Raw genomic sequence first — 27,018 nt, 5'->3', positions numbered from 1 at the left:
AAATAATTTATGACTTTATTTTGTTTTCATGTAATTGTTGGTTTTACTCATATGCTAACAGAAATCAGCTACACAAACTCAGGACGCCTGATAAAAACCGTCCCGCTAAGCAATATTTAAGTACTTTACACAAAATCAATTATTTTTTCCTTTGCTTGTATTTTTGTATTTTTTATAGTTCATAATCGCATATATGTATATGTAAACAATCAATACAATCCAAATACCATAATCATAAGCATAACAAAAGAGATTTCAGAAAGTTGTATCCTAGTCAAGAACAATGTACAAGCAAGTATCATCATTTTATACATTAGGTATTTGCTTTTAGTTTACATTGCAAAGTGAAACCCTGCGTGAAATGTACAAATAAAGGTAAACTAAAAATAACATTAAGAACTAATGGTCTAGAACTCAAGAAACACGAAAATCAACAAGTAAACTTCTAAGTAAATTCGTTAAATGTTATGTTAAAAGTAGGAGAAAACTTAAACAAACTACAGACTCAGTAATGCCTTTTGATTTTGCCTAAGGTTATAAGCTTCGATTTTGATGCGGTAGCCAAATTTATAAAACCTTGAAAAAGCAGTATCCAATTTATTCCTATAAGCATCTATACTCGTCTAATTTTTTGGGTCATCAGTTTATAACGATTGCATAACTTCCGGTGCAATATCTATGGCAACATTTTGTGCGCACATCGACACATACACACAATTTGAAAACGAAGTTTAAGTTTGTATCTTATAGGTTGGGTTAATCGTATCTAAGCCGCAACAGAAGAGGTTATGAGTAGCGTTGGGTTTGAAAGCTGCCCGTTCTGCCGGCGGGCCTTAATCGCGGTAAAATCCGCGCAGCAGTTTCCCAATAAATCAGAACCGTTAGCTGCGACCGGTGGTCGCAGTGGCCGCCGGTGGGGCCAGCTCCACGGGCACGGGAGCCACTCGCACCGCGGGCTCCGTGCTGGATGGATGCTGTACTCCACCCAGCGGGATCGCACGCATGTGGTGCACCGGACGTATGGATTTGAGCTGCGTGGTGCCCTTGAAGCGTACGTTAACATCGCCCCCGACCATGCTGAGCGGATGCATGGGCTGCGGCTCCTCGACATCCTCCTGAGGCATTACAGCCATTGTCGTTGCGGGCGCCACCTCCTCCATGTGCTGCGGGCATGGTGCTGTGGTAATTGCCACGCCATAACTTTGTCGCTGGGCCAGCGGGGAAAGGGCTGGGGGCGTTGTCCGATAGCCCATGCGGCTGAATATGCTTCCTCCGCTGCTGTTACTCGCTGTGCTGGGCGGGCTGAGGGGCGTGCCTACGCCAGAATCTACCTCCAAGGGACTTTTGATATTTGCTACGAACTTATCCACGTGCTCCGGCAGCTTCAGCTCATCCAGTTTCACTTGCATGACGGTCCGAGCGCTGGCATTGTCCAGCAGGCGATTGGGTCGCGAAGGTGGAGTCGGGGACCCTGACTCACCGACATTAGATGACTGGCCGCCGCCGTTGAGGCGATGCTGTTGCTGCTGCTGACGCAACTGCTCAAAAAAAGGTGTCTTCTCCTTCTTCTGCTTTTGTGGCGAACCAAGTTCGTCTCTTTCGGTCAGCTCTTCGAGCACCTTGAGAGGAAACCCCAAGTGACTGTTGACGGAAACGGATTTGCCGATCTTGCGTTCGGTGAATATGGGCTTCCGACGCTGACGGTCCAAGTCGTCCAGCTGCTGGAGCATGCGCCGCACCTCGTTTGGTAGTTCCAGGTCGGGATTGTGTTCCACCAGTTGGCCAACGTAGCGACCCAGCGTTTGGATGGTTAGCTCCAGAGACTGGACCTGCGATTGCAGCGTGGTTATCTGAGCTTGCTGTGAGGAACGAGTCGTCTCCAGCTGAGCAATCGAAGATTGAGCAAACTACACAAAATATAAATAAAACAATTAGCGTTATTTTTCTAACTTAATGTAAGTTTTAAAACAATACCTGCAACTGCTGCTCTAGATGCTGGTTCTGCGTCTTCTCCCGGTTAAGCATTTCTAGGTGATGGTTAGTGGTGGTAATCTCCTCCTGAAGCACATTGTACTCCACTTTGTATTCGGCAAGCTGCTTTCCAATGTCCATGCTAAAGACCAGCTTCATAATTTGCTCCATGCACGTGTGCTCCATCTTTGGCACCACGGTCTTCAGATAGTCCATAATCTCTTCGAAGTTATCCTTGGCCAGTAGTTGCTGCTTGTGCACGGAGAGCAAGGCAATGGCAAACTTAAAGATTACATCGGAGGATTCCAGGAAGAGCAGATCAAAGACGCGGGCCACGAATCCCAGCGGAAACTGTGAGCTAAAGACGGTGAGGATCCATGGAGCCGCATACAAAGTGGGCGAGACATCGTTCTGATCGAGCCACACGTAGAGATCTGGCAGATGATCCTTGACCAATCGGGAGAGCTGATACAGCTGCAGTTGAAACTTTTTCATGTCCGGCAGGTATTTCGTGCGCATATTACGGCGAAACATTAGGTGCTTCAGCAGTTGAAATGAATTGGCTTCATCGCACTGGAAAAAACAACATTTAGTTAGTGTTCTTTATGGAATTCGATTAAGAAAACTCACATGCAGGAGTAAGACGCCGCAGATGAAGCCCAGACCCTGGCAGTACCCTAATTCCGGATCTAGAATGGAGTACGCCTTCAGCAGGTTAAACAGCGACAACTGGCCGAGACCAAGCGGATCCTTGTAGAACTGGTGATTAGGAAAAGTCCTGCCCAGATCAATGAAAATCGCATGCTGATGCTCAGTAAGGTGTTTCAGCAGCATGTGATACGGTGTATTGAAGTTGGGGAATCGCTTTGTGTCCACCGGTGCCGTGTTCATGGAATGCTGCTCAGCCAGGAAGGTCCAGACATCGCCGCGCTTCGATCGCGGTACTCCGGTGCGAATGGCGTGGCCCAGGACTTTGGGATCCTTCTTGTTGCCTATCTGTGTGGAGTTGCGCTCAATGATCTGCTCCCATCGCTCGATTAGCTGCTTGTCGCAGGGTACAATCTCCTCGTAGTCCAGTTTAATGCGCTTTAGCTCGTTCTCATTCTGCCGTGCCTGCAACATGGCGTTCTCCGTCTCCATGCGGTTCAGCATTATAGTCTGCCTAATGGCAGTGCGCCACAGTTCCCTCAGCTCCGCCGCATCCCGCTTACCACGCTTGGCAGCTATCAAATCAATTTATTATTAGTCATGAACAAATGTGGAGGATATAGGAATAACTTACGCTTTCGCATGGGCGACAGAAACTCGGTGGGAACCTCACTATCCAGACCCTTGGATGGTGTCACTACACTATTAAGTATGGCCTGACGCCAGGAGCCCTGATGTGTTTCCGCCTCTTTGGGACTATTGCCCACCTTGATGAATCTATGCAGTGGAAGATGTTAGTGGATTTCAACAGAACATAAAATTATTTACTTACATATCCATCATGGGACTCTTCAGTTGCTCAGCTGTGGGCTTGCTGCTGGGACTAGCTCCCACCGTGTTCGATCGCGATCGGAAGCCCTCGGGAGGTGACTGGGTGCCCAGCGGCTCGGCAGATCCCTCCCTGATGTCCCTCAAGTTGTGCGACGGCACAGCAATGTCATCCTTGGAGGGCTTACGCTTGAGGAGATTATCAAAGGAGTTGGTAAGCGAGCGCTTGGCCTTCATGAATATGGTGCTGCCACCGAGATATTGGTTAAGGAACTCCGACCGGTTCTCTGCGGTGTCGTGGACATGTCTCTGCTGTCTGGACTCGCAGTGCGCCCTGAGCAGCATCATCAGAAACTGATTTTGCTCGGCCACCGGAGAGTTGGTCTTCTCAGAGCCACAGAACTTGGCCCAGACAATCTCCTGCTCGTCGTCGCTTAGAGTCTCGATTCGGCGCAGGATCAGGGCCTGGGTCTTCTTCTCGGAAAGGCCCTCGACGTCAGTGCACAGTTTGTGGTACCAAAGCATCGGGCAGTGCTCGCAGCTAAAGATTTGGGTATCCTGCTTCTTCTTCTGCTCCGCGCAGGTGTCGAAGGCCTGAGCAATGGCGGCCACTATGTCATCACACACATGTTCCGACTGGCACTTGAACACGTAGCCAATGTAGCCATCGTTGTTCAGCTCCCTGCAGATAATACCAAAGTGATCCAGCGACTTCTGGCCGTGCACACAGCTGGCCACGTCCTTGAAGTCCTTGTAGAGCAGAACCTGCTTGCGATCGGGCGAGATGAGTCGGAGATCGCATCGTCCCACTAGGAACACCATCGTCCGGTTCTGCTCCACATACGGCGGAATGCAGCCTTGCGAGGCGGAGCGATCCCTCTGCTTGGGTATGCTAAAAAAAAAGGGTGCGTTAGTTTATAGCTTGGAACATATTTCAGTGATTCAAGTTCTAAGTGCTTCAGGCGGTGACATGCAACTATAAAAGGACGGAAGCGATGGGTGCTACTGGGCAAGCGAAACAAATGAAAAAGGATACGCTATCGAGAGATCGCAGGCAAAACTATTTTGGCATTCACTTCCCTGAGAGTCTTGATAGCCAATTACTTAAGCTTTTCAGACATCTTAAAGAAAAAGTTTTGGAAACAAAAACCAAGAAACGAAATCGAAAACGAACATGCGACGGGATTGCTGGCCTAGGTGCCACTTACTTATCCATCGCATAATTGGGATGCAGTTGACTGGGACCCGCAGAAGCGGAAGCGGTCCCAGTGCCCACACCCTGATCCCTGGGCGGCGTGGGCTGCTTGTTTACAATGACGTTGGGCGCCTCCAGTTGGCTATTGGCTGCTAATGGCTGGGAGCCGTCGGAGCTTTGGGGTTTTCGGCAAGACGGAGAAGTTGTTGGTCGAAATGTCAGGGGAAAAGGTACTCGAATGACGGGATACTTACTGCTCCTTATGGCCCAGTTCGATTTGACTCTGACCTCGCAGCAGGGGCCGTTTCTCCGGGGACTTGTTCTCCTTGTTGTCCTCCAGGGGTCGCGGGGCAGCTCCTTCCTCGGCGCCCGTCAGCTGTAGTTGCACCAAGGGCTTGGCCTGTGAATCCTGTGAATCGTCATGCCCCTTGTGCTGCTCCTGCTCCTCCTCGTCCTCCTCCTTCAAATCGTGACTCTTGAGGGAGCTGCTGGGTTTCGCTTCAATGCCCACACCACCCTCACTGCTGAGAGACATCTTGCGATTCTGGAGAAGTCTCAGGCGCTGGGCATCGTACGCCTTGAACTTGGGCAGGGCGTCGTCTATGAAGGTGTTGGGCACCCGCTTCTGGGACACCCGGATCTTGCCCACGTACATCACCTCGAAGAAGTGCGTGTGGTTCGGCGAGATGTCCGCTAGCAGGGAGAGATTGCTCTGGGCCGACGTGGACGTGGGAATGTTCACCGTGCCCGAGGAGCTACTCAGGCCATGGGTGTACGATTTGGAGGCCTTCATCTTAGAGCTGACTGGATTGGGGCTGGTGTCGTGCTGAGCGTTGCGCATTGCCTCGCTCATCTTCAGATTCGTGGCGGGCGTGGCGTGGATTCCGTTCAGCGCTCCATTGGAGTTTCCGTGGCTGCCTCCTCCGCCACCGATCAGCGTCTGCGGAATGCTGCCCACGGAACCTCCCAGCGTGTGGGCGGGATCTCGCATCTGGTGCATCAATTCGGCCATCTGCAAGAGATTCGCATACGAAAACACCGGTTAGACACTCAGCTTTTATTAATCTGGGATTTGAGGAGAGAGTTAAAAACGTGCAGTTGGAACCAAACCAAAAGTTAGCTCAATTTGATGGATGACTCGATGTCCCGAAGTGTCCCTTCTGTCCCCCATTCATTCTTCCGCCCTTGGAGTTTTACTACCCTTGAGTTTATGACCGTTTTTTGTGGTCCTGCCACTTAAGGGTTCCTGGGAGATGCTTTTGATGTCTTGCAAGGAGCGCAAAGTTTGCCGGACATCCCCTCATAATTTCGTCTATGACCGCATCGTAACTGGGATAATGCAGCTTGACTGCTTTTTGGAAAATATATGGGGAACTATGGAGTTTATTACGAGATTCATGAAAATTTCAGTCGTTTCGGGTGGATCAAGACGTTCTCTCTAGTGCGCTTATGTTGTGTAACTCCAAGCAAAACAAACAAGACCAGACAAATGTTTATGAATTCCTGAGATCTGCAATTTAGGTTTTTATAAAGTTATCTTTTCACTTGAAAGATTACGTTTATGTCTACCTACAGCTGCAGACTCAATTTAATTATTAATTATTTAAAATTAAGTGTTCTGCGGAACTCACTAAAATAGAATTCTTAAGAATATTTTAAAAATAGAGGCGATCCCACTCAACTAAGGCATCAATCATTCATGAAAGCATGATTATCTACGGGTGAGGTGTCTATCCTTGCAAGCCCACAAAGGGAACCCGGTGGAAATGCGAAGTACAACGGATGAGGATAATAAGTCACCAGTAAACCGAGATAAAACTGGGATACTTGGTGGTGACTCACGGTGAACATGTTCAGTGCTCATGCCGACGCAATGTCTGCTCGCAAGCTGCATCATCGGATGCATCAGCTGCTCCCGGCGTGATGATGATGCACTGCACTCCCGCTGGCCGGAGAGGAGGCTCTAGGGCGCTCCGTGGACGAGAGAGATCGGGCATTCCGCACGTCGTCCCAGTTTTTGCATTGAACGGGTGCCAGAAGTGATTTTGGCGGGTGCCAGCAAGCTAAAAGTCCAATGTCAACCCACTCCCCGGCTGATGCAGCTGTCCATCAGATGCGTTCGCGAACTCACACACACACACATGTATATATCTCGTAGATACATTAGTGTGGACCACAACTAATTGTCACTTATCGGCAATTTTAGGGCACAAAGTCGGACAGACACACGACAAGAACAAATGAAAAAGTTATCTTCCTAAATTGATTTAAATTTTCATTCTAATTTTGGGACCCCCTCTTCTTCTTCCTCGTGATCAGTCGTTGCGCGAGTGATCGTGACGACATCTGCAGAACAAGTTGACCAATAGACACATTTTGAATATATGTATGTGTTGCGCTACAGTGGCGGTCACAATAATAGAACTAAATTGTGTAGAAAATTATTTACTGGTTGGAGTATTAACATGAACTATCCGTTGGAAGAAGTTTTGGATCGAATGAGTCTTAAAGATATATAAGCATGGTAAAAAACTAATGCATCGAAATAAGAAGACAAAGTTTTGAACTGTAACTGTGATTTTCATTTATTTTCCACTATACAACCACTTAGTTTAATATATAAAGCAAAGCAAAAATCAAACTTATTGGCTAACATAATGACCTCTGCTGTACATACATATAGCTTATGATTTCTGCGGCACGCGTGTTTTTCAAAACGGTCTGACAATATATGCATGGGTGTTTCCCTTTTTTATTATTATTGTTTAAACAAAACGGAAAAAACAATGAAAACTGTTCGCAGGAATTCAATTCAACGTCACGTTCGCCTCACTTCGCGTTTCACTTGATGACTCTGTCTGTTCCTTCATTTTTACGTGTTGCACTACTGCTGGTGTTGCATTGCTTTTTGCTAGCAATGTGCATATAGTTATAAGGTCGAATCGAAGGGGTCTAATCTGCCCGAGACTCAGAGCTATAACCTCGACAGGCAGCAGCGACGACAAAGTCAAATTACACGCGATTCGCACACAAATCGCACGCGTTTATAATCGCCAGCGATTTTATGGCTAATTTTTTTTGTGCTCCAACTGTTTTGAATTGAACATGTCTTAATAATATTAACTTAAAATGGGGTTAACACACAAGCGTTTTAAGTAATAGTATTCAAATTGATATTATATCAATAGAAAGAAAGTCTTTGTGTGTATGTCGACTGAATCAGGAACTGAATAATATATACTTTAATACCTAATAGTAAATATAAGTAATAAGTGAGTTTAGATAGCATACACATAAATGTAACCATGCAAATTTAATCCTTTGTGTGGGTCAGTCCCAAAGAATTGGGATACCAATTTGCGCCATAAATCAAATATTCCATGAAATACCATGGTTCTTACAGATTTTGTCACATGCCTGAACTACCATATTTAATGTTTCATGTTTTATGTGCGTTTTTGCACATGTCATATCTATATATCTATGTATATCTATATCTTACAGATTTTGTCACATGCCTGAACTACCATATTTAATGTTTCATGTTTTATGTGCGTTTTTGCACATGTCATATCTATATATCAATGTACATACATATATGTACATATGTAGTGTTTTTGCCCGTGTTTTTCCCGTCAGTTCGCTGTTATCGGCGCTCGTTAGCTGTTTTATGACTTTTTATGCAATTTGAAATTGTCAGTGCTCCTCGTGAATGGTAAAAAGCCACATGAACTGCGTTTGTTGAACTTAGTTCCTCCAAAAGGACGTATAAATTCAGCCCAAATCGCCATGGCCAGCTCGTTTCATCAAACTGACTTTGCATTCGGTTTAGAGCGCTTTAAGGTCAAGACACATGCATACGCGTTTCCCATTTCCCTGCCAATTGGTTCGATCCGGTTCGGTTTGTGGACATTAGTTCCGGCCCATTTGGGCACACAAAGGTGTTTATTGTTATGTGTTTATCATCGACTATCCAAACATCCCCAAAAGCGATGTGTATCTTGTGCTAATTCGTACTATATACATCTACATGTATGGGAAAACTACGCTAAATGAACTGCATTTTAAGATTTGAAAGCTGGCGAAATGCTCGAGGTTAATAATACTTTATGGCAGACTTTAGCATTCAGCTCAAATTGCGATTTAATTCCCTTGCTAAACCACTCGAAGCAGATAATTTTATATTATATAGCCCGGCAATTTGTGACCGGTTTCGAAAAGCCTCTAATTCAACTGAAATTTTATTTAATTATATGCCCCTTTCTTCATTAAAGGTAGCTTTTATCCAGAGCTTGTAACGTAGTTAGCTAGAAACGTAATCACCAGTTATCATTTAACATGTCTATCTATCTAACTACTTCATATTTCATTTTATTGTACTTAGGCAATATGCACAATATATACATTTTCAATATTTTAAGGCAGCTGCAGCTAAATTTTTTTTTTTTTTTTTTATCGGTTCATCCACTTGACACATTTTCGCTCGAAATTTTTCACCGCTAGTGTGTTTTTTTTATTTTTTTCAGCTCTCCAAACGGGTTTGTGCAACTTTTAACTTTTGATGCCCATCAGAAGTGAACAATCGACTCGGCTGAAAAGTTAAAGCCACCCAAAGTGTTTGTCCCAATGGCGACGTCCTCTTGGACACCAGGGCCAATAAAGTCGCCATGGCCATGGTCAAGTGGCGCATAAAGGACGAATTCGAACAACTTTTCCTGGCGCCTACAACGGAAACTGGGCTCCTGGGCACCACCCCACTCAGCCTTTTTTTTTGGCATCAGCACGGAATTTAATTTGACACAAAACTGAAGACTACGGGGGTGCTAAGGAAAAGCACTTTATATGGTAATCCGCTGAATAGAATATCCGAGGCATTTACATGGGAATTGTCTCTGGCCGTTTAAGTTTCAATAAGAGTCAAACGTGAGAGGTGAAAAGAAATGGCACAGAGCATTCATTCATTATTGACGAGATGGGAAGACAATTTCAAGGGTAAATCAATTGGCATGGAAAAAAAGCGAGGGAGCCGACTTCTAACTTGGCCTAAACGCTGCAATTAGTTGGAAAACAAAAGAACAAAGCAATCGCAGCAGTGCATGCATAACAAACCATTGCATAAGACGACAAACAAAAGGCAGGCAGCAAGTAAACAGTACATCATAGAAACAAATTACACAAGCTCAATTTAGGGGTTAGTGGTTCGATGCGGGCAATACGGAATAGGAATATACGGAATATACTGGATACTGGATCCCAATCTCTACATACGGCCCGACTCTTGTTGAGCACCGATGCATCGCTGACGGAGGTGGTCAGGATGGTGTCCCGGTGAAACGGCACAGTGAACATCTTGAGATACTTTCCTATCCGCCGGATGCACTGACTGCCAGTGGTTGCTCTATGTGTTCGGTTATCACAACTTACTTTCGCAACTCTCTTTTCACAGCTGCGGTTTCTTGTATCACAAATGTCTAGTTCTCAAACCTTGTACTATGAGGTTTTGTACGACTATCACACGTTTTCCATGGTTGCCATCGTTTTATCACAATAAAGCTGCTTGAATAATTTCTACATCCCAGTAGATCACAAACACATCTATTATCAGTTGGTATATTATTTAAATAATTTCTTTGAGATATAATCGATTTGTAACTGGTTGTTTTGTTTGCATTGAACACTTATTAATTTATAGACATTTTAAACCGATTCTTCACTGCATTGGGCTTTTGCCCTATCTATTTGGTATTTAGTACGGATAGTATAGAATATATATATTCAGATTTCAGCTCGACGACCGAAAGATCACGTAAATCGCCAGCGAACAGCTTTTACGACCGTTCGCGAGGCTCGTTTAGTGTGAAGTGACCATCGAAAGGCGGCGACAAATGCGAACGGAGCGAACGAACGGATTCTCGCGACCAACGAAAGTATTTTCGAATTGCGAACGAGCATCTGCGATCGATCAGCTGTTAGAGGGATATATCATTATATTCGATATTCTTCGATACAGAAGGGGTCAAAGTACTGTCTGCTGCGCTTGGCTGGCGATAAATCATTGTAGTAGGTACACAAATTCCCTGAGCTGCACTTGCAGATACAACACATGGAACAAGTATACCCAGTACCGATAGTAAGGCAGTTTTTAAATAGCGCTATACGGTCATTTGTTTATCCGTCTATCTAATTGCCGCGTTAATTGACTTTGCTTGACTTGATTTCCGAGTTGTTTGCAGTGGCACTTTGCAACTGTGCGATATTTAGGACATTGTTTATTTTTGTGTGGTAAATGCTGAGATCAGCTTATGTAAGTTCATTTCTTAGATACCAAAAATGAAACTCAATTGCCTGGCTATGCCTGTCCAAGATTCTTCAATTAAGCGGATAAAACAAACAACAGAATGGCCAAAACAGACAGAAATAAGCACAATTCTATATGATTTACACATGTGGAGATACATATATATATATATATATATATATACACTGTTTTGCTTTTCGAATTTCGCTGACGCGTTTAAGTAACTGATTTATTTTTGTTTTCGAAACGCTCTGTTTTTTTTTTTTGCCAATCACTTTCCGTTTTTTCGTGAGCAAGTGTAAACAAGTTTACTTTCTGCCCATTTCACTAATTTCTTGTTGATTCGGTTATTATCGATGCTCCACGTTTAATTATGTGCGCATTGTTTTGGGGGTCTGTGGATATTTATTTTAATATGCGCCGGTTCAATACGTTTTTTGTGAGCAACTCGCAAGCGGAGTGCGCACACGATTCAATTGCCCTCTGTCAACTGATGTCCAGTAATTCCCATATGAGAAATGCGACTGACAATGCGGCAATATAGCGATATAGCGATATAGCGACATGCGCATGTGAAATCGAAATTGAAGAAGATATATGCGGGTGCTGCCGAGAGTCGAAATAGAGCGAAAGAGAGAGAGAGAGAGAGAGAGAGAGAGAAAGCCAGCGAGAGAGAGAGAGAGAGAGAGAGAGAGAGAGAGAGTGTCAAACGGACCACACGGCGCATACTTCATGTGGCAAACAAGATCATAAATTACAGACGTGCATTGGGCAAGCGACCATGGTAAACACAACACATGCCGCTAAAATGACAAAGTGATTAGCCAAAATCGATGCCCAATCAAAAACAATATCAAAGTTGCGTTTACATTATAGTTTTCGTGTAAAGGCTTAATACAAGGAATGTGGAATGTGTCTATTGATATTGGAAAATTTTAAAAATTAAGCGTGTGCACTGATCTCAGATTTATTGTTGTTTTTTACTTTTAGGCTGTAACTCAACGCGTAAGTGCTGCAAGAATTTATTTCTGATTTTATTTGCGATGTTTTTAAGCACCAAGCAAGTCATTTTTTTGAGCTCAACGAAAAACATTACCGCAAGATATTAACGCAGATAAAAACCTAAAAAAAAATGGTTAATGAATAATAAATGAATATGAATAGCTTGATTACTAAAATCAGGCATATATGTATGTATGTTTGAAAAATATTTGCTTGTTTTTCACTTTTAGTTATCAATATTTGTTATTATTCTATGAGCGTTAGCTTTAGCAAATTCAACTCATAATCGTTTCATACCGAAACTTGTAATAACTAAAACTGAAACATGTATTTTACCTATAGATAAATGAGAATAATAAACAGAAAGTGAGGCAAGTGAATGCAAAAGCAATTTGGCTCTGCCACAAAGGACCAAGAACCGAGTGGCGGCCCAAACTAAAAACCAAGTGAAGGGGATGGGGATGGGACGGACTCTAATCTAATCATGGCATAAAAGGCTTCTTCCTTCCCCGATGTGCGACAAATTGAATTTGTTCACCGGGCGGGCTTGCCAAGTTTTCCTTCGCAAACGGAAGGAGGCAATATTTTGCATGCGATTCGAGGAAATAAAAGTGAAAGCCAATTATCTGTCGGCAAGAGCGGCTTTCGGGGCAGGCGGATACTCTAAACGTTCAATATCGCCTTCAAAAGTTATCTAGTGCCAAAGTTTATTGCAGAATGGTATGTGATTGTGTACTTTTAAGGCCTTTTCAGTGCATTATGTAGACGATCTGGACACTCCAATCGTTTGCTCTTCATGAGCATGAACATGACGATGGCATGCTCAAAGCATGTTTGAAAGGTTGCCAGCTCCTCACTCGATTAGTTTCTTGTTAATCCAGCCGAGCTGTTCAGCCGGCGAGGCAGAAGTTCATGTCGATGGTCACGACCAGAACCACGACCGCCACTGACATTCGGCTCTCGAAGGACCTTTTGCCGTCCTGTGGGAGCAAGGACAATAAGCTCGGTGTCTAAACGGGCGAATGGCAGCCTTGCGCCATGCGTCATTTAGCAAAGGACCCACCTGCTAATGATGCACAAGGACATTGCGCAGGTGGGAGCGGACAAAGGCTTTAAATATTTACGAGCTTATGATGTGGTTTAAGTGCCGCCGAGGACCACATCTCCACCACATTTGCCACTGTCCCTGCCCCCGAAAGTATGTCACTGCCAACACTTGGCGCCTCGCAATTAGCCGTTATTTTTTCAGCATTTGCGTAATGGGTTTCCTTTTTGCTTTGAAAGCTAAAGGGTTTGCGGAGCAAAGCGCGTTTATCTCTGCGCCTAATGGCTTCAATTAGTGGCTCAATCGGCGAAACGATTGCCAGCAGGTTGACCACAGTGGGCCAATTATGTGGGAGCTTCGCTTTCTGCGTTCGCTTCACTTCATCTTCTGCAGTAGCTTAGTTTAGACAGAGGTAGGAATTTCACTTATTACACTCAAAGGGAGAGTTGGTGTATTAATACAAGTTAAGTTGGGCAACAACTGCTCATAAATATAGAGTATATAAATATGATATATATTTATCATATAAATATGATTAACAGAACTATCTAGCTACGAAGAAGATTCACATTCAATGAAAACATAAAGCTATTGGCATTTCAATAAACTAGTTTAAGTTCAATACAATATGAATGTCTACATGTATAAGCCACAATTAGAATATCGCAGTATATAGGCGAATATGTCGATATATCGAAGTATAGGCAAATTAAAATTTTAGATTTCCAAGGAGTGTGCAGTTGAAAACCTAGCTACTTTAGAATCACATTAATACTTTGTTTATGTCGACCTGCATTGTTCTTTAACATGCCATCGAAATTTGTTGGGGGTTTAAGGCGACTGACCCAGATATTGTGAATCAAACCAGCTGGAAACTGAGGCTCAATAAAACTCCCGGGCAACGCCAGCGCTGACACCACCAACCCAAAACCCACTATCAACAATCAAGCCCAGTCAACATCACGGCCAAAACGCATGGCTTAAAATGCTTTTGACATGCAATAAACCAACAACAGCTCTCGCGAAAAATTCTCTACCAATTACGATGAAATTAAGTGGAAACGCTCCATGAGGAGATTTAAAGCAGAGAGGCAAGAACACCAACCGAAAGCTTTAAACATTTTCTAACATTCATTTAACTTTAGGAGCAACAAATTGAGTTTGCTCTAACTTGCAGCACCAGCACTTTTGGCCAAAACTGGCATTTAATTTTTTACCCCATTGTTTTGGCACCGAAGGGGGCGTGACCGCTCCACTTGGCAAAGCGTAGAAGTGGATTTGCTCTTGGTCCGTTGGTTCGGAATTAACCTTTTGCGTGTATGTTGCAGAAGGTCATGCGAAGCAGTCCTAATTTAATGTAATGCTTCTTTCGGGTCTCTACTGACCCAACTGGATTAATTAGAAATGCAAACGGAAGTCAATTTATGGCGTGCTGGGCTCAGACATCTGGGTAAACTCATGCTTGATAAGTTCCATTTTCAATAGACTCGAAGCAGCAGGCCATATGAATGAAGCTATCTTTGGGTGAATTTAGTGTGCTTTATGCAGTAACTCACTCATAACTTTAGGGTAAATGCACTTGGGAAGGAGGATTGGAAGGAGGATATAAAGGAGGTTTAGAACGTATCAGTAACGGATGGTTAGTTTATTCAGAATGGAGAGTACTGAGAAAAGGAAACCTCTTATTTTATTAGACACGTAGACGAAAAAGATTGAGGACCAACTAAAACGAAGTAGTTAAATAGTTGAAAAAGGAGAAATTCTATTGGTTTAAATGCCAAAATATTTCATTTAGTTTAAAAGGTTACTGGACACCTAAAGTTTGAAAGGTATTACAAATATAAATTAAATAGAAATTAAGTTACAAGTTAAATATTATTTACGGGACAGGGATTTGCTTGCTTGATCAACGTTGTAGGTAACCCCTTTGTGCATCTTAACCAACTTAACCTGAAACAATTAGAATTATGCCACATTTGTGCAACCCGAGGCAGTCGCTTGTTAGGCATCCAAATTTATTATGGTGGCTGCTAAAGCCGCAAAATCCTTTTGGGGCATTTCCTGCACGTTCTCTGCCATATAATCCAAGCAGTTTTTATGTGGAAACTATTGTGTGGCAAGTTTTCTAAACATTTCCATACGAGAGCGTTTCAAAAGGCCACAAACTGTCCGCACACACACATTCGTGATGCTCGGTTCAGTTCACTTTCCCCTCAAAATGGCAGAGATTGTGAGATTGTGAGAAAAGCAAATGCCGGAGGACAGACAACTGACACAATGTCGACTAAAACTGTCTACAACTTTACCCATCCGTCTTCTGGCCGGGAGCGGGAATTAGGGATCTGGAATGGGGGCCTCCACTTACCTCCTCGACGGCCTCGCACTCGAACAGATAGATGTGCAGCAGCGGATCCTTGGGATCCTTCAGCAAGTAGACCAGCCCGGTGATGGGTCCCTGGAACTCCATGAAGTTTTGCGGCTGCTCCGCGGATGCCTCCGCCGACTGCTGCAACTGCAGCTGATAAGCACACGCCGCGCTGGAGGAGAGGGAGCCGTACGACGTGGATGCGGTCAGTGTGTGGCGCAGTCCGTTTCCGGTCAGCGAGCTGCTGGCTGCGCCGCCCATCGAGGATGCGACTGCCGAGGAGGACGACGTCTGGCCAGCACTAGACTTCAGCTGCAGAAAGCCGTTGCCGATGCTCTTCGCCTGCGGCTTGTGGATGATGCGGCACATGCCGACGATATGCTTCAGGGGATGACTGAACTGCAGCTCAAAGTCCGAGTTGTACGACTCCAGGATGCCGTTCTCGATGCCCACAGACAACTGCAAGGGAGGATTTGCATGAGTTTAAGATTGATGTCATACTTAAATATTTAGTTGGCTTATTTACACTACCCTAAGAAGAAGATAGCATACATATAAAATAGTTTAAAGTATATGATTATTATTTACTCTTATTAGCAACATTGTGATTTTTAACAATTTATTTTTTAGCAAAAGTAATCCCGATTGTGTTGTAAAATAAGCCTGAGAAACGGGTAAAGTGGGGATAACTGCACGTTGTTCATAATTCACTAGAATGTTTCCACTACGCGAAGCAGATTAACAATATAAAATTTCTTTTAATCAGTTTACATACTTGCATGCACAAGTAGAAAGGGATGGCGCGCAATGAGAGCGGGAGAGCGGCTGGAGGAAACGCGCATTCGTGACAACGAGGACAACGACAACATGACATGCCTGCCAACATGGCGGCTGCTCCATTTCCGGCCCCGGCGCATTTCCGCCTCCTACTCATTTGCCTTCTTTTTGCTTTGCCGTTTTTCCCTCTGTTCTTGGCCCTTTTTTATGCTAACAACTAAAGCCCGGTAACTAGGGAGTGTCGACACTCTGAGCCGAATGGTTTCTCTGAAGGGAATGGGTCGACCGGGGGGCGGAAATTGGGTTGTGCCCACTGTTGGGTGTGTCGTTGTTGTGGCTGCCTTGGTGTTGTTGTAGTTGTAGTGGTAGCTGTAGTTGGCAGAAAGCAGGTCGTTGTGTTTTTCACCCCTATTGGGACGGCATTTCTCGTTTCCCCACAAGTTTGCTGTTGTCAAAGGTTTTGCAAATAGGAAAAATTGAAATATATAACACACATACAACACTTACACACACACACGTCAGTCAGAGACTGCGAGAATTTCTAAATTAAAACGTTGTTATGCAAAAAATGTCGAAATGTATAATTTATTAAATAATTAATAATAATAAATAATCATTTCGCCAATTGCAAGCATCTCACAAAAAGCAAGAGCAATCAACCTTCAGAAAGGGTGAACAAATGAAGGCGTTCATTATCGCCTGGAAATGGAAACTTTTCCTTCGCAAATTAAATTAAAATAAAAGCAAAGTTCTTCCCAGGTTCGAAAGTGTGTGGGCGTGCTCATGAGATGGGCGTTAACTTAGTCAACTAAAAAAGAAAGGGAAACTTTTTAGCCAAGTAAGGGAATAACAAAACAGAATAAGTTGAACTTATCCTGAATCTAATGCGCGCTTTTAGGGCCCTAAGAGATGAACAATTTATTGATTTTTAAATTTGACTTATTGTATTTGATAAGATGTCTAGATAATTAATAAAAAACTAAAATACGGTTTATCCGAGTGCTTCGACTATCAGATACCTCTTACTGTGCTAAAGTAAGTGCGAGAGAGATGCAGAAGCACTTTTCACGCAGAAATCCACTGCACTAACAAGCAGTCTACTGCTTTAAAGATTGCAGACGACTTACTTCTTACTTCTTGCAATCTGTTCTTTCTGGTATATCGGTAGGCTAAACAAACAGTTAACACGATTTCCAATGAAACTAGAAAACCCTTTTATTTTTCAGTTTTAAAGTTCGTAAATCGTAAAGAAGGAGTTGAGAAATAAGACGCCTTATGATGTTGCAAATGACAATTTGTAACGAGGGTCTTGACTTGGTAAGAGCTCAACTTTTTGTTAAAGCACCCATCCATTAAATTCAAATTAAAAGGAAAATACCTAACGTACGACCAGAGTTAAAAGCAAGTCATTCACCCTGGCATGACATTTTAAATTTAATTAATTTCCTTTGACACTTGACGAAGGATTCATGCTGTCCATCACAGGCAATGCCTCTCTTCGTTTATTGAGTATCGAATTGAGGGTTTTGCAAAGGCTTTGTTGTCTGGTAAATTGTAATTTTAAAATAGAATAGCCTTTCTACCATTTACCTTTTATATCAAATGGGTTTTAAATTGTATTCACTCGGCAACCTTGGAAAATATCCTTTAGATGCCATTTTTATGATAATTAGTAGGTTACATTTACAACATAATGGAACTCTTCATTTTATTTTTAGTTTTCTATTATTATTAAGTTGTATATTCTTCTTTTCAAATTGTTTTCCCTAATTGTTATGTGGCACACTGCGTATACGTAATCTTTTCACTGGCTGGAACAATTGACTGCTTGACCTCTTTTGGCCATTCTTTGGGTACTCTCCCCCTTTCTTCGCGATTCCTAATTGGAATCAAGTCTCATACTTGATGCAGTCACGTTCCCAGGTGCATTTACTTTCGAGCCGAGCAGTGTACATAAGTGCATGTTAGGGTGGACCAATTGTTGATGAACTATTCAAAAGTGCAGTGTATTATTTCTTTAGCGATGTTCATGATAAATAAATACCCAATAAATAATGTAAGCATAATGTTGAGTAAAAATGAACAGGCAATTTTAAGATCTTTTTGATTTTTTAATTGTATCGCTCTATGGTCCACCCACACATATTCATTTGCTTTGAAGTGCAGTTAGCGTCATTTCAAAAACAGCTGGGGAATGAAGTTACTGTTTTTGCATTTGCATTTGCCTTTGCACTTGCCTTTGCACGTTGTTGTTACATTTGCCCGTTTGTTGTTGTCATTAGAATCGTTGCCAGGAGCAGAAGTCGCGTGTTTTTTCCCCGTGATTTATACGATCTAACTGTTTTTCCATTACATTTGCGTGCCCCAGCTGCTGTTCGTTGTTTTTGTTGTTGTTGTTGATGTGGTGACTGTTGCCTAATAAATTGTCTACAATTGTTCATTGCACTGCATTATGTCGTTGTTGTTGTTATCATTGTTGTTGTTGTGAACGTTGGCGCAGCTTAGCATTATAATTAGCTTTAACTGCAGTAACTGTTGTTCTGCTGTTGTTACTTCTGACGTCTTAATAGCGAGTCGCCAGCTATGAAATATGGCCCTAACTATCCACAGGGTCACTCCAAAGAATAAGGGTAAGCTTATATAAGGGGGCAACTCCATCCGCACCTTATTATTTATCGTAAGTGGTCATTAAAGGTTCTTGCTAAGGGATGGGGAAACTTCTCGCTACTCTTGCATCACATACAGCACAATTGCTGCGTCGTACTGAGCGTATCTTATAGATATATATCTTATTTATACCCGTTACTCTTAGAGTTAAAGAAGCGACCCTATAAAGTACCCTATACTTAATATTCTTCATCAGGATCAATAGACGAGTCGATCTTGGGATGTCCCTCTGTCCGTCCGTATGAACGTCGACCTTTCAGGAACTATAAAAGCTATAAAGTTGGAATTAGGCATGCAGAGATTCAGAGATATAGATATTTTGTACAATAATTCCTTTCAATATGTTAGACAAATTTTTAAACTTCTCGTTCGCACTTCCACTATAGTGCTGAGTAATGGGTATCTGATAGCCGGGGAACATGACTTTAATGATATCTATTGTTTTTAATTTAATTTGAAAATCCTATTCTCTTTATTATTATTAATTGGAAAATCCTTTTCTCTTCATTATTATTAAAAAAAAAAGGGTTCAACACATTTTAAGAATATATTTCAAGCTTTAAATGGGTACTAAAGCGTAGTAGTTATCATTTTTAAATAAAGATCAATATAAATAAAAACGGCATCTAACTCAATTATCAAGGAGTTTTAAAAATGAGATAAATATTTACCCTAAATGTATGTAAAATAGGTTTTAGTTTTGTGAGGCTATTGAAACAGTTGTTATAGCACTCGATTTTCAAGCACATGACAACCTGAAAACCATTGACACAAATACAGACTGTAGAAACTCAAGGAGATGGAGCCGCAGAGTGAGGTGAATCCCAAGCGGGTGGCCGCCTTCTTCCGGAGAAGCAACATAGGACCCGTGTGCCGGGTGCAGTCCAGTTCGGACATGGAAGCCTGGCTAGCCTCAAGGGCGTACTTTACACTGATCACGTACTTGAACGATGTGAGCGCCGAGATACAGGGAATCCGGAACACCGACTTGTTTCCAATCAGTAAGAACATCAAGCGACTGACGACCATCTTCGAACAGCTGGACTCCATGATTGTGGCCAATTCTCCGGCGCCGCTCGTTCTAGGTGCCAATATGGATTCACGAACCAAGAGCTACAGACGCTGGGCGCACGGCATGCTAAGGGACATATACAAGATTGTGGAGAAGGCGGTGCCCTCCAGCAAGTGCAGACACGTCAACGAGCTGGGCGTGTATTTATCGGGCTCCTTCGGCAGCTCCGCCAAAATCGAGTACGGGACCGGGCACGAGCTGAGCTTCCTGTTTTTCGTGTGCGCCCTCTTTAAGGCCGAGATCCTCGATAAGGAACAGGACCTGGCCGCCTCGGCTTTGGTTCTATTCGATCGCTACTTGCACTTTGTGCGCCGCCTGCAGGTAACCTATTCCGTGAACTCGTCCAACTGGCATGGTGGATACTCGCTGGATAAGTTTCAGTTTGTGCCATTCGTTTGGGGATTCGCACAGTTGTGCCACGAGGCACCTTTCTCCCCAAAAAAGATGCTGGACGAGGACACCATTGCCAAGTACAGGGACGCGTACATGCTGATCAATTGTGTGGGCCACATGGCAACCACCAACGTCGGCACCTTTGCCCGCCACTCCAGCCAGCTGTGGAGTCTGGCCGCCCTGTCCTCGTGGACGAAGATCCATCGTAGTCTGATGTTCATGTACATGGAGGACATCCTTATGGACATTGACAACCTGAATGCCCTGCGCTTTGGTGAACTGATGTCCTTCGAGGAGGACAAATCTGGCCGGCATCTGGGAAGCGCTCGTATGGGAGTGAAGTCTCCGCTGCGCCGACAGATGGCGGAGGATCCAGACGACCAGGATCAGGACCAGGACCTTACTTCGAGAAGCGGCACCCCCTCCATTTCCAGATCGGAACAGAACGATAGTGCCAGGAAGAAGGCCAAAGTGGAGGAGACCTCCAGCGACTGCATGTCCAACAGTGGCCTCTCCCTGGGCAGCGAATGTACATCTCTCAGCGGCGTTAGTGTCCATCTGCCCACTTGGTTGGATGATTGTACGGCCACCAGCAAGAACGCGTTTTAAAATTAGGGGTTTTGTGATTGGTGCAATATCTAAATATTCAAAATCGAATGCTCTATCATAGTCAATTTTTCGTTTGCAAAGTATCTGTTTGTCAATAACTATAAGCACATTTATCCAATAGTAAACAATGATGGCAAATACTATACCGAAATGAAGAAATATTCCAGCTTCGTGTAATGCGAATATTATGTGTGTCATCTGCACGAATATCCGGAAGCAACATCAGCAATCTGCAATGTGCAGCATAGCAACGACGTCAAGAGACCGCAGATGGCATACATGGGTCCAAAGATCAGCAGACCACGAAACCGACTTCCATCATGCGAGGCAAAACAGCAGCCAACTGGAATGCAGTGGCCTGGCTATGTGGCACAAGCTTAGTGTGTATCCGCCAGGAATATAACGCATACGCCGCGTGAGCCACCGAAGAGCTCGAGGACAGCGGGCTGGCGACGGCGATGGCGATGGGGATGACGATGAAGTGCGAAGGCATTTATGCCACTGCAGAGAAGAAAGCAAACTCTGGGTTGGGGGACTAGGGGAGTGACGCGACTCAAGTGACTCGACCAAAAGCGGATTACCAACGCGACTTGAGTGACTTCCCGAGCAGGAGGTGGCAAAACAGCTAGAGTGGCAACAATTGAAGCGGCGGTAACAGCAACAGCAACAACAGCGCCGCAGCAGAGGCGTGTTGGGAAAATGGAAATGAAAATGAAACAAGCTGCGTATTGATTTTTCCTCTTCAGCCCCATCGCTTAACTCAACTCCCTGGCGTTGTGACGTCAATGGGCCACCAGCACGCGCCAACATAGCAAGGGGATGGAACTCGGTGGGGAGGACAATTGGGAGGCCCACTACCTGAAATCCTTGGCAGGCCGCAATCGTGCTAACCAAATGTATCGAAGGGGAATGCTCTGGGTGAACCAAGCGGGCATCCCTCACATTCTTTGTGGATTAGAATTCCCCAATTTACAGTAAATACATACGTTGAAGCCTCGATGTTGGCCAAGTGCGTATAAAACTTGATTTATAGCAGACGGCAATAAACTGACGATGGTCAAAATTCTAACGATTTACAAAACTACATTTTATTATTTATGATATTAATCTTAACTTTTAACACTTTCTCAGTTAAAAAACCTTTGCTAGCAAAAAGTTTGCATTTTTGAATTTGAAAGGGTTTACATTTTTTCATTTGAATAAAATTCTTTCCAGAATAATTTTTATGATCTTTAGTTTAAATGCAAGAAGAACAACAGGCGCTGACTGTGGCAAGTCAAATGTGAGTACCTTTCCAAATCTGCCAATATATAATGAAAACATAGAAAATATGTAAAATAAGCTATGTTGTCACCAAAAAAGCTATGAAAATATATATATTTTTAGACTTAATAAACTTGCATTCCTTATTTGCGGAAATATAGTTCAGACGATTGGATAAGATTGAAATTGAAAAGAAGTTTACATACCTTATATCTGCTATTATATAGGCTGTACAAGTTATATGTCACTTCATTACAAACTACAGACTGAAATTTTAGATCCATTTACAAGGCTATAAGAGTCCCAAGGTCCCTTTATTATCCTAATTGCTTACTTGGGAAATATTAATAGCTACAACCAATATAATTCAAATATAGGGAACAAAAGCAACTATTTGCATTGGTTGTGTTATCATCAGCGCACCGCACTATCTAAATGGTTTCAACAAATGCCAACAATGACTAGCCACTAACAACTATATTTGGTTTATATCCAAGAATAGTTTTCCATTCAACACTCTTTTGGTGAAGACTCCAGCCAACTGCCATAAATCTTCTTCGCAAATTGCAAGACAAATTCGAGGCTTCCAAGATGTTATCCCAGAGTATTATAGAAAACTTGCACTCAAATGAAGTTACATTTTCCCTTTTCAGCGCTGCCAAAGTTGACAAAAATGTAAAAGTTGCGTGACGCCGCCAAAGTGGGCGCATTTTCTTTCTGTTTTCCACGTCTGTGGGTGGGCGTGGCGCGACGAACCGGCCCGGCCATCCATTCAACCAAGAAGCTTGTTATAATTTTCATGCGCTATTTAACATAATAAAGCAATAAGCCGCCGCACCACGCCGATGAGGAGAGTCGGAATGAGCGCCGTCTCTTTTGCTCCGTTTGTGTGTTGGCTATGTGTCAACTTAATGCAAAAACGGAGGGGGGGGGGGGGGGTGCGGCAAAACTAGAAACTATAATAAACAAGTGTGCAGGCTTAAGTAAATATTTAAATAAGGGAATACTAGGCAAACTGCAGACTGTTCCATGCCCGAGTAGTGGTTGCCTCTTGGAGCACTGATGCTAAGTGGATTACCAGAGCTGAATGGATAAATGCCGCAGGACACGAACTAATGGTTTGTGAAACTGATATGCGCCCAGGACGGAAAATGCGCAAGGAGGGAAGGATACGCCCGAGCTGGGTGACGTACTAGGACGTACGCCGCTTCTAGGACTAAAACATCAGATGACTACTCTGATTCTGTTCAGCTGAAGAACGTGATTCACTACTGTCCTTGCTAAGAATAATTAGAAAAACTTCGCCAAATCATTAAAATATACAATGAATACAAATTTCCTTTTCCTACAAAGTTTATAAGAACTAGACGTGTTTCAAATATTCAAATACTCACAAATATCCTAAGTAAATAGATTACAAGTGTTTCATATTTTCATTGCATTGTAACATATAAAAGTTATAACGGTCTAGATTGTTTAGGATTTTGATTGGAACTTTCCCATTTTACCATCTTACCATCTCTACCAAAAAAGGTATCAAAGAACGAAAACTACTCTATAGAAAAGTAAAATTGTTCTGACCCATAACATAAGAGGATTACAAAGGTATATTGGGTATCAGAGATTTGCTTAAACTCTTTATTGCCCCTCCTAAGTACTAGAATACAAACGGACACCTCAATACACGTCCAAGGATACTCCCACGATATTTTTTCACAGCACTCACAAACCTTATCCCACGTTATACTTATAAGAATGGGAATCTCCCTGGACAGATTCAAGCCAAGTAGTTTGGTGTTGAAGTGATTGCGCAAGCTGCTTGAGGCCAGTCGAGCCCGCCAGGCACCTTCAATGAGCATCAACAACAATCGCCAGATTTCGTTTGTGATGCCCCCACAGATCCTTGGGGGCATGGTCGCAGCACGTAGAAGGTCTTCGCTTAATGCCCCACCTGAGCAGATGAACCCCAAAGAGGACTCACACGCAAACGAAACCAAAATGGGCAAATAAGGTGTCCTTGTCCCAAAAGTTGTTTGCTTAGGTTTCGCACTTTGCACAGGGAAGCAGTGTGGCGATTATAAACTTTTCAAATCAAATTCGACAGTTGCAGAAATTCGTTCAGTTTCCGCATTAAATAAGAAGTTTTCCACAACTCAGGCGAATGAAATTCATTCATCAACTTAAGTTTATCCTCTACCTACATATGTAAGCTTTACTTTTTGATTTTACTATCCATCCTCGAAATATTTCCCAAACATTTTCGAACGTACTGCCCTCGAGAAGGAAAGTCACCCAAACCCCCTGATGACTGGCTAATTGCGGACTTGCCAAAATGAATTTTCCTGCTTCTAATAATATTACCCAAGGGGCCGGGAAAAAAGGGTTGCGTGGGGCGGGGGACGGCGGGCGGGCGACTTGTTGTCGCACGTGTTCAACGCGGCGTATGCTTAATCTGTTTGGGTTACACCTGCGGACGGCGGGGGCGTCCATCCACTTGGCTCCACTGGGCCCCCAGTTGTTTCTTTCCGTTGCGTTCGTCATCGGTTATCTGGGTGCTATTTATAGGGTCGAAGCACCCGATGAGCGACTGCCGATGGGTCACTAATCGCAGTAATTATCCTTTATGGAACACAAAATTATTAATTAAATTCGGTTCGCTATTTTGCCAGAATCTCACTTGGCACATAATTGATTTACCCAGCCGTAATAATGGCAAATTGCCTTTAATTGTTTTCGCCAAAGGGCTGCTAAAGTATGAGGTGAATGGCTGTCATGTGCGATCTGTGTACTGCACTCCATGTTTGATTGGATTAACGAGAAATGTGCTTTTTTGGGTGGGAGGGGACTTAAATGAAATCAAATTCAATATCTTCACGATGGCTCATCTATGAAATTGATTATTTCGAACTCCTTTTGAAACCTATTGCCAATGCAGGCTGTGTTTTATTCTGAGTGTCTTATCAATTTGATTACAAGTGAGCATTCTTTGAAATTAAATGCACTGCTAATCCAATAAAAAAAATTAATTATTGCAGTGGTATACTTAAAAATATTCCAATATTTCAATTTAGTTCATATGGAGTCAAATGTTAAGTATTTGAATTGGTGACATGCTAATGATGTTTATAGACTTAATTGCTGTTAAATTAAATTTAATTTGTCTGGGTATAAAGCTTAATTTTTAATAATACTGCCAGAGCAAGCAATCAATTGTTATTATAAGTCAAATTGTTTTAGCCCCTCTTATTAAAATGCTCGGTCTGGAGCTATTAGCCCAATTAGTTTCTAAGCCAATGTAGAGTTATTTGTTTCATAATAATATATGTAATATTTACCTTCGTGTAGCTCTCCGTGGACCTGATATCGTTAATGGTCCACGGCAGCATGGAGGCGGAATAGCGCGGATCCACGGATGCACTGCCGCGGAAAGTCAGCGAGACGAGGCGCGTTTTCATCTTCACTGTTCCAGTTTCTGTTTCAGTTGCAATATTGACTTTGATTTAATTTCGAGTGTGGCTTATGCGTGTGTACTTTCGCCGAACGATAAACTGTTAAAATTGCTGGTCAAATTGAGTTGCGGCCCATTTATTTACTTTGCATTTTATTGGCCGCTTTGCAAATTGCTCTTTAATCGTTTTTGTATATGTTTTCCTGACGTAGCGTGCTGCAGTCCAGGATCGAATCAATATTTAATGGCGACCGCGTTTCCACATTCCCAGGCGGAAGGGAGTCGTCGCTGATGGAATTCTGACTTCGTGCGCCCAATGAATCACCCCCAAAAAGGGGGGCGGCAAAGCAGCCGGATAGTGCGGAAAATGGGCAAGTGGGAACATGGGAAAGATGGGAAATGGGAGCATGGGCAGCCGGGGCGCTGGAGCGGACAATGACCACCTGACTGCGCTTCCTGTGGGAAGGTCTCGAGGAGCGGAGGAGCAGAGAGCATCCGAGAAATTACTATCAATATTGATTTTTATTCGCAGCCAGTGCCGTCTTTGTTTTTCACATATTCATGGCTCACACATTCACAAAAATGCACAGTGCGCGCTCGCTACAGTTAACTGGCAAGCAAAAGTAGTTATTTAGATTCTCAAAGGAAAGATAGTTTCAATACTGTAGTAATATTAGTAAGAACTTTAAATTCACAGTACCATTAAGGCAGCAATGTAAGGATTCTCAAAACACGTACTTTCCTGTTGGCATGTTCCCTTTATCGAGCGTGCACTGTGATTTTTCTTTGCCTTAGAAAGAATGGGAAGATGGGGGCACGGAGGATGGGCTTGAGAGGCAGGAGGAGGAGCAGGAGGCGGAGAAAGAGGACGAGCCACCACCAGCAGACAGACTGCGAAAAAAGAGACGGCAGTCACCCCAATGTCGGAATTTACTTTTGCACTAACTTGGCACTTTTAACTTTCTACTTTCTAAGGTTTCCAATACCTTTTCGCCGCCCCTCGCCACACACACTCACACACCCGCCGTTACGCGACACACACACACACACGGATGGTGGCGTGCAACAATAAATACTGATTTTGGCGATTGGTGCGCCCGAAAACACGTTGAAATGCCACCAAATTCCGCTGAGCACTGAGCACTGAAAGTCGAGTTCCTGCCGCTTCTCCAATTCGCGATGCCTAGCATTTCTCTACGTCTCGTCCTTCGTCCTGTCGGCCGATAAATCGCGATTGCCGAGCATGCGCGTGCTGCCAGCCAAGTGGGTTGTCAGCAAAGGCGATGAAATTATAGCCGCAATTGGCCCTTACAAGACTGGTGCGCAAATCTTGCGGCAACACATTTCAATTTGCGCTTTTTCGAGTCCGCCGTTGAAAGTCAAACAAATGCGCGTCTTGTCGTTTGGAACAGCTGATTGCCAGGTGCTTCTTCTTCT

The 27,018-nt window shown here is 43.4% G+C and overlaps 2 protein-coding genes across 7 annotated transcripts, besides 1 other annotated feature; one reads left to right on the top strand and one right to left on the bottom strand.

The window, feature by feature from the left end:
• Window positions 1–26,983, bottom strand: plx (pollux). Of its 5 annotated transcripts, NM_001170040.2 has the most exons (10): window positions 26,568–26,983; window positions 25,469–25,797; window positions 15,353–15,811; window positions 4,897–5,654; window positions 4,656–4,817; window positions 3,452–4,339; window positions 3,254–3,396; window positions 2,602–3,194; window positions 1,975–2,544; window positions 1–1,907 (listed from the first exon to the last, which is right to left on the bottom strand). In NM_001170040.2, the coding sequence occupies exons 2-10, from the start codon at window positions 25,586–25,588 to the stop codon at window positions 882–884; spliced, it is 4,719 nt and encodes a 1,572-aa protein (NP_001163511.1). In that variant the 5' UTR covers window positions 25,589–25,797; window positions 26,568–26,983; the 3' UTR covers window positions 1–881. The 5 variants fall into 5 exon arrangements, with proteins under 5 accessions (NP_001163511.1, NP_001262297.1, NP_730989.2 ...); NM_001275368.1 differs by lacking the exon at window positions 4,656–4,817 and having other exon boundaries at window positions 25,469–26,049; NM_169095.3 differs by lacking the exons at window positions 15,353–15,811; window positions 25,469–25,797; window positions 26,568–26,983 and adding an exon at window positions 9,911–10,261.
• Window positions 18,946–19,221: a mobile genetic element.
• Window positions 19,552–21,947, top strand: CG2104 (uncharacterized protein). 2 transcript variants are annotated; one of them, NM_001275370.1, is made up of 1 exon: window positions 19,552–21,947. In NM_001275370.1, the coding sequence occupies exon 1, from the start codon at window positions 19,596–19,598 to the stop codon at window positions 20,868–20,870; it is 1,275 nt and encodes a 424-aa protein (NP_001262299.1). In that variant the 5' UTR covers window positions 19,552–19,595; the 3' UTR covers window positions 20,871–21,947. The 2 variants fall into 2 exon arrangements, with proteins under 2 accessions (NP_001262299.1, NP_649575.1); NM_141318.3 differs by having other exon boundaries at window positions 19,552–21,012.
• Window positions 26,984–27,018: the final 35 nt, after the last annotated feature.

This window comes from Drosophila melanogaster, chromosome 3R, assembly GCF_000001215.4.
Source record: "Drosophila melanogaster chromosome 3R".
In the NCBI taxonomy this organism is placed as follows: Eukaryota; Metazoa; Arthropoda; class Insecta; order Diptera; family Drosophilidae; genus Drosophila; species Drosophila melanogaster.
Note: the sequence above shows the minus strand (reverse complement) of the source record. Positions and strands in the feature narration are given on the sequence as shown.